Raw genomic sequence first — 7,042 nt, 5'->3', positions numbered from 1 at the left:
CAGCTTTAATGGTTTCAGCTTGTCTATTTACAGTGGGGTTAAACACCAAAGCCGGGCCCCAGCAGCTGGGCTGTGCACTGTTCTGGTCACCACCAACACACTACGCTATAACACACACCAATGTAGCTACGGGGAAGCTGCTTCCATCCTGCTCTGACCCCTTCTTCCTAGCTAGGCTGTGGAGAGCAGGCTGCTCCTGCCCCTCTGCTACAGTGCTGGGTAAAAGCCCCTTCCACATGGTCCGCCCCAGGCCATGGCCCAGGTCCCCTGCCATGGAGTCCTACAGCAGAGCTGGTCCAGGCAGCTCCCCTCTGCTCATTGGGCAGCAGCTGCTCAGAAGAGGAGATGGTGCCATTTGTGGCTCTGTCTTTGTGGAGAGACTGCTGTACCAGCTCTGCCAGTCCTTGGCTGGTGGTAGTCTGGGCAGTGCCCCCTGCCGGAGGTGATGACCGTCTGTCTCAGCTTGCTTTGGTGGGGCCACACACAGACAGACCCTGCCTGAGCTCTGCATGGCACTTAGCTCTCCAGGCAGGGGTTGGTGCAGACACACTGCTGCTGCCATGTTGGGCTTGGCTTGCTAGGGCTGCTCACAGCAGCCAGTGCTGGTCAGTGTGTGAATCCTTGCCCTGGGCTCGGCATAGGCTGCGCTATCCCAGCTCTGGCCCCTTTGCACTCACTAGCTGTCTCAGAATGGCAATTCCTAAGGGGCGCCCAGCCCTGGGCTGCTGGAGACAACGCGGGTTATGCTTGAAATGGCAGACGCTAGGTGAGGGCAGAGCGGTTCCTCCAAGGGGTGAGCTCCGAGCTCAGCATCACGAACGACTCAGAAGCACTGGGCCCTGGGTCACCCCTTGGGAGGGCAAGTGTCGCTGAAGCACCATGGCTGCGAGGTGGAGCTGAGACTGGAACCCAGTGTCTATGGCTCAGTCCCTCGAGCCCCAGAGTGAAGTGCAGGGCTGAGCCGGTCCAAGTACCCCAGCTAGGCAGGGTCACAGAGCGGGCGTCCTGCCCAGTCAGCTGGTAGGAGCTGGGAAGATCTGTATAGCAGCAGGGTGCAGGTTGTGGAGCTGGGCCTGCCCAGCATGCCAACGCCAGGCTCATGGGGCTGGTGATTTCCTACCAGTGCCAGTCTGGCTGGGGGAGTGGAAGGGTTCCCCAGAGGGCCAAATGTGGGGTGTCCCCAGGGCATGGGGCAGCCTGCACTCTGAGGGGGGGCACATGGGGGGGCTGGGAGCTCCGGTGACTATTGCCGATGGGTATGAGTCTGTCGCCAAGTACAGTCGTTTGTTTAATGAAGCAGCGCATCCATGCGTCGCTCTGGCCATGCCAAGTGCAGTTTAGCTCTTCTGGGCTAGGGCTTGCCTCTACTGTCCCCACTCAGCTCCTCGCGCTGAGCCTGCCTTGGGTTGGCTGTGTCTGTGTGGGAGTGGAGAGAGCTGCGAGAGGAGAGAATGAAGACAAACGTGTCAGGCGTTGGCTGCAGACGGGCCCCTCTCCTCCCCAGGGCTGCCACTGGCCCTTCAGAAGCTGGAGTGCTGCTCTGGCTAGTGCTGGTTAAAGCTGGCACCTGAGAAACTCCCGGAGAGGCAGGACTGTCCTGGGCCATGTCCTGCCAGTCAGTGGGGAATTCCCAGGGTGCTCCCAGCTGTGAACCTGGATTCAATCCCCCTCCCAGCCTGGCCATCGCTCCCACCTATCCTGCTTCCTCTTGCTACTGGCACTGGGCCACCCATGCCAACCTTCATCTGACTCTTGTCTTGCCCTTTGGTTGGCAGGGCTCCTGCTCTATCAGAGAGAACAGTGGTGAGCAAAGCTGGGCTAGTGTCTGGCCCCTGCTGATCCATGTCAGGGTACTTCTCCCTCCGGCCCCCAGGCAACACCCTTCAAGAGCCTTGACTCTTTCCCAAGAAGGCTTAGAGCCAGCTGAGCCCTAGCCTTGCAAATCACACCAAGTTTCTGTAGGCCAGGATGTGGGGAGGAGAAATTCACTGCCCCCGCACCTTGTAGCTCTCCGGCCTACTTTTCTCAGTGCTGCAAACACCAGTACCTCTGCTGGCTCCCCGGGTGCCCATGGGCAGGGTTGGGGGGAAAGCCCAAGGGCATGGCCCACACAGCAGGTCTAGGAATCTGTGGGCACAGAGTGCCTGCAATAGGAGGGAATCGGTGGAGACAGGGATCTAGGAGAACAAGGCCCCGATAAGGGGACGGGTTGGCAGGGACAGAGGCCCAGATCCTGAGAGGTATTTAGGCTCCTAACTTCCATGGATTTCCCCATAAAATTGTGTCTCCAGGCAACGGAGTTTCCTGTCTGCTAAGTAATTTCCTTTAGCTTTGACCATCCCACCCGCCATGCTGATGGAGTGTTTGTGTTTGTGCTTGTGTTTGTGCTCTGCCTGGGCCCTGCCACGCATAGGCGTGTTCTGGGTTCCTATGCTGACACAGCTGTAAGGCTGCTATGGGGAAGGCACATGGGAACGGTGAGGACGGGGATTGACAGTGTAAAGGCAGAGAAGCCCCTTGTCTGCCTTGGCAATCTCAACCCAACACACACGCTCCCCTGCTGTCACCACCAAACACCCCCCTGCCCCTCCATGAGGTAGTTCAGGATTCTTGTTCAGGACACCCTGCCCCAACTAGGCCTGGCTTGAGCCGCTGATGTGGTTCCTGCTGCCCTTACCTCATGGTTCAGGTGCCTCAGCAAGAAAGCGAACACAGGGATGTAAGAGGGACAGAGATAATGCAGCCCACTGCTGGCACCTCGCCTGCATCCAACCTGCACTGAGCCTCTGTCTCTATAGTGCGCAGCTCTGCTGGCTTCCAGCCAGAGGGATCCCAGCAACATTGGTTATGGCTTCCTCCCATCCCCAACACTTCACTTGCCCCTGCCCTGCAGCTGCCTCTGGAGTGACACGCAGCAGCCTCGCACAGGCATGGAGAATGCTGTGTCTGGCTGAAAATGCAGTGGCAGGTCGAGAGAAATAGAAGCTGGAATTGTGCCAGGAGGCTGCGACTGATTTTCCTACTCCTGAGAAAAGCAGCAGGGCATCTTTAACCACCACAAGAGCATTACACCACCCCACTACAGCTAACTGAGGGCACTGGGGTCAGTGCTGCCCGAGGGAGATGTGTGCCTCCTGCGTCAGCAATTCCATTTCTTGCCGCACCCGGGAATTCCTTGGAGCTCTCTTAACGCAGGTGTTTGCAAGGCCAGGGCCTGCTCAGCATGTGACAGTCGTGAGACTCACAACCTGAGACGGCGTGGCTGCCCTTCGGCATTACATCTTGCATCACTGACACGTGTCCATACACAAACATGCGCACGCACGCAAACATGCACATGTGCACGCACACACGGACATATGCACAGACGCGCATACACACGCACATACACACACGCACAAAGTCGGCTCTGGTCCCTGCTGCCAGTAGCTAGAAGGTGGCACTTACGTCACACCGTCACTCCTGGGTCGTGCGCCGCAGAGTTCTGCTCCTGAGGGAAAGGGAGACAGAAACATGAGAGCCAAGACCAGAGAGCATTTTGTAGCTCTTGCTGCACAAAGGAGATGGGGAGTGCTGCAGGTTAGGATGCGGGACGCTGGCAGAGCTGTGCAGGGGCCCCCTCGCCGTGAACAAGATGTGTCAAGAGTCAGGTGCAGCGGTGGCGCTGTGTGAGGACTAGTGCGATAAATTTGCCCACCGATGTACATGTAAGCAGGGTCTGAATGAATGCTTCCCTGACAGCTAGCTGAGAGGGGAAGAGACTTGGGTGTGTTTATGTGAATACAGTTTGCTCCTGCTCTGTTTACATATTCAGCAGAATACAGTGGTGTCAAACTGGTGTTGGGTACAAATCACTTTAGTACTGAATGCAAGGGTAGTGAAATATGGTTACCAATGTTGTAATTGTTGTACGAATGCAGGAAAACAGGACTGTGCTTAACCTGTCCCAAATGGGGGGAGGGGGGGTCACTCTCACCTCTAAGAACCTTGTGAAAGCAGAGGCTTGAATGTCAGAGCCCTGTGAATGAGGGGTGTGTGCAGGGTTAAAGTCCTGGTATTGTGATCAGGAGGTGGAATGATCTTCCTGGGGGTTCTCTCTCCCCTGGCTTAACTTGTTCTTCCCCACTGTTCAAAGACTGGAGCTAAATAGGCTTCATTAGGAACCAATTTTGTTATTTTAATTGTTCAATCAGAGCTGAAACCAGCTGTGGTAGGACTGTGTTTCTGCTCTGCTTGCTAAGAGCTGAACATCATTGAGAGACTAATGTGCTGAGGTCACAGCAGAGAGGCAGAAGGTGATTGACAGTGAGCTGGTGAATGGGTGGCAGCAGAGAGGTGCGATGAGTGGCCAGCAGGGCCACAGCAGAGAGGCGCAATGCAGAGCGAGTAAGATGCCTCTTTCCACAAACACCCCAGTGTGGAAGGTGAACTCTGCAGATGCACCTCTGAACTCTGGGTCTGCACTGACCAAGAACAGCAACTGTGAGTGGGGTGCAGATAAGGGTCAGGCATGTGAAAAGGACTTTTGGGTTGTTGGGCAGAAACACTGCCCCATCTCCAGTGATTTTAGTTCATCGCAGGCAGGACAGAAATACAGTCCTACTACAACTGTTTTCAGCTCTGATTGAGCAATTAAAATAACAAGAGGCTCCTAATAAAGCCTTTAGCACCAGTCTTTGAACAGTGGGGAAGAACAGGTTAAGCCACTGTAGAGAGGACCCCGCAGGGAGGGAGTTATGCAGCCTCCTGACCATGATACCAGGACTCCTGTCCCCCACCCGCCTCTTATTTTCACAGAGCTCTGACATTCGAGCCTCTGCTTTCATGAGGTTCATTTAACTGAGGGTGCCGCCCCTCCCCATTTGGGACAGGTTAAGCATAGTCCTGCTTTCCTGTATTCCCACAACAATTACAACACTGGAAACCATATTTCACTACCCTTGCATTCAGTACTAAGGTGATTTGTACCAAATACCAGTTTGACACCACTGTATTCTGCTGAATACATAAACAGAGTACAAGCAAACTGTATTCACATAAAAAGAAAAGGAGTACTTGTGGCACCTTAGAGACTAATAAATTTGTTAGTCTCTAAGGTGTCACAAATACTCCTTTTCTTTTTACGAACACAGACTAACACGGCTGCTACTCTGAAACCTGTATTCACATAAACACACTCAAGTCTCTCCCTCTCCGCTCCCAGCTAGCTGTCAGGGAAGCATTCATTCAGACCCTGCTTACATACAAGCTCAACTGTGACCAGTGAGTGAAAGTGTGTAAAGTGTCACACTAACCTATTATCAGAATGGTAGCCTTGTTAGTCTGTATCCACAAAAACAATGAGGAGTCCTGTGGCACCTTAAGAGATTTATTCGGGCATAAGCTTTTGTGGGTAAAAAACCCACTTCTTCAGATGCAACTAACTTATAACATTGACTGTTGATGGGGAAAAGGTGCAAATGTGAGACATAAAAAAACCAAGTAAGTCCAAACAAAACATCCTCCTAGCAGTAGGGCTGTGCGAGCATCACGCCTGGTGAACTAGCAACGCGTGGGACCGGAAATCAATAAACCAAAATTGGTGTCTTGACAATTAGGCCTAATTAGTGAACAAAATATTGAGGGGATGGGATATTTCTCCCAACCCCCCCTCTTTGGGGGGGTCTCACAAGAAAGGTCATTTGTGGGGGGAAAGGTAGATGAAGCTGTCTGACAACAACTGCAGACTGTGAGGAAGGAAAGGCGCGAGCTTTATCCTCACAGCTGCCACCCCCTCCCATCTCCTGGGACCCTGGGATTGACCCTGACACTGTTGGGCCTTTATCCTGCCTAGACTGGGCCAGTAAGAGAGACCCAGATGACATCATCCCCCCACACCCACACATCCTTTTCCTTCCTCACCTTAATGGGTGGCAGGTGCCCCTCCCCCGCATCAGGGAGGCTAGCCCTGCGGCCCCGCCCCTTCCGCACAAGGTCCCCCTGTGGCCAGAGCCCTGAGACGACCCCCCTGTGGCTAGAGAAGCCCTGGGCCAGCCAGAACCCTGAGCCCCTTCCCCCCAGCCAAAGAGCCCCAGCCTAGCCCCAGCTGGCCAACCGACCCGAGCCCTGGCCCCAGCGGCCCCAGCAGCTTGGGCCGGCCTGGGGCCAGAGCAGTCTCAACTATGCGAGCTGGAGCAGCCCCAGTCCAGCATCCTGCAGCAGCTATACCCACTGCCCATGCCCACCTTATTTCTTCACTTTCCTCTCTCTCTCTCTCCTTTTGCCTTCTGTTTAATTAAAGTCTGCCTTACTCAACTAAGCCTGTATATTTTGCAATGCTGCTGAGAGATTGTAACCAGAAAGAAGCAGCTCAGAGCAATGCCCTAAACAGTCTGATGCTGGTACAAGTTTGGCAAGTCTCAGAAGTGCTGATCAGACCCTGTGCACGGCCTGTGTTTTTCCAGCAGATAAGGCTGCAAGTGAAAGTAAACACCAGAGCCAGAAACTGCATTTTTCTGTCTTTGCTGGTCTTGTCTCTCCCTTTTTGTGTGTGTTTGTGTGACAGAATACACCCCTGTGTCCACACACTAGGGTACTAGGCTGTGTACAAGGTATGCCTTGTATCCTTTGAAAACTCATAATTTGCTGGTCAGTACAGTCCTGGTAAAATATGTATGGCAACAGTGTATCAGAAGTTACAAGATTACCCTGTGTGATGTTATGAACACATGTTCCAAACCGCACAGCCCTGCGCAAATGGAAGCTGGCAAACAGCTCTGTCCTAAACAAAGGAATGTGCACTCTGCTTAATTTGCATGTAAGCAGTAAACAAATTCATCAAGCAGGGAGGGGGAAAAAAGGAAGTACAAACAGGTACAAAAACTAACAGGGAACATCCTTCCACATGGACTCTTTGGCTCTAGGATCTCAGCTGGAAATGTTTTGCAAGAGGGGGACTGAAGCTATAAAAAGGAGGGGAAAACACCTCAAGGAACCTCTCCCCCCTACCCTCCAATTGTATTCTCTGCACCTGAAGAGAAAAAGGAAACAGCTGATAAACTCT

General features: G+C 53.5%; 1 protein-coding gene across 1 annotated transcript in view; it reads right to left on the bottom strand.

Annotated features, from left to right (window-relative positions):
* Positions 1 to 51: 51 nt before the first annotated feature.
* RELL2 (RELT like 2) overlaps positions 52 to 7,042 on the bottom strand; it is a 38,392-nt gene continuing 31,401 nt past the window's right edge. The window contains exons 6-7 of the mRNA XM_077824620.1: positions 3,448 to 3,490; positions 52 to 1,436 (exon numbers count right to left, since the gene is read on the bottom strand). Of these exons, the coding sequence (XP_077680746.1) occupies positions 3,449 to 3,490 (42 nt within the window). The 3' untranslated portion in view covers positions 52 to 1,436; position 3,448. The remainder of the gene's footprint in view (positions 1,437 to 3,447; positions 3,491 to 7,042) is intronic.

The sequence above is a fragment of the Eretmochelys imbricata genome, chromosome 8, assembly GCF_965152235.1.
Source record: "Eretmochelys imbricata isolate rEreImb1 chromosome 8, rEreImb1.hap1, whole genome shotgun sequence".
NCBI classification, from domain to species: domain Eukaryota; kingdom Metazoa; phylum Chordata; order Testudines; family Cheloniidae; genus Eretmochelys; species Eretmochelys imbricata.
Note: the sequence above shows the minus strand (reverse complement) of the source record. Positions and strands in the feature narration are given on the sequence as shown.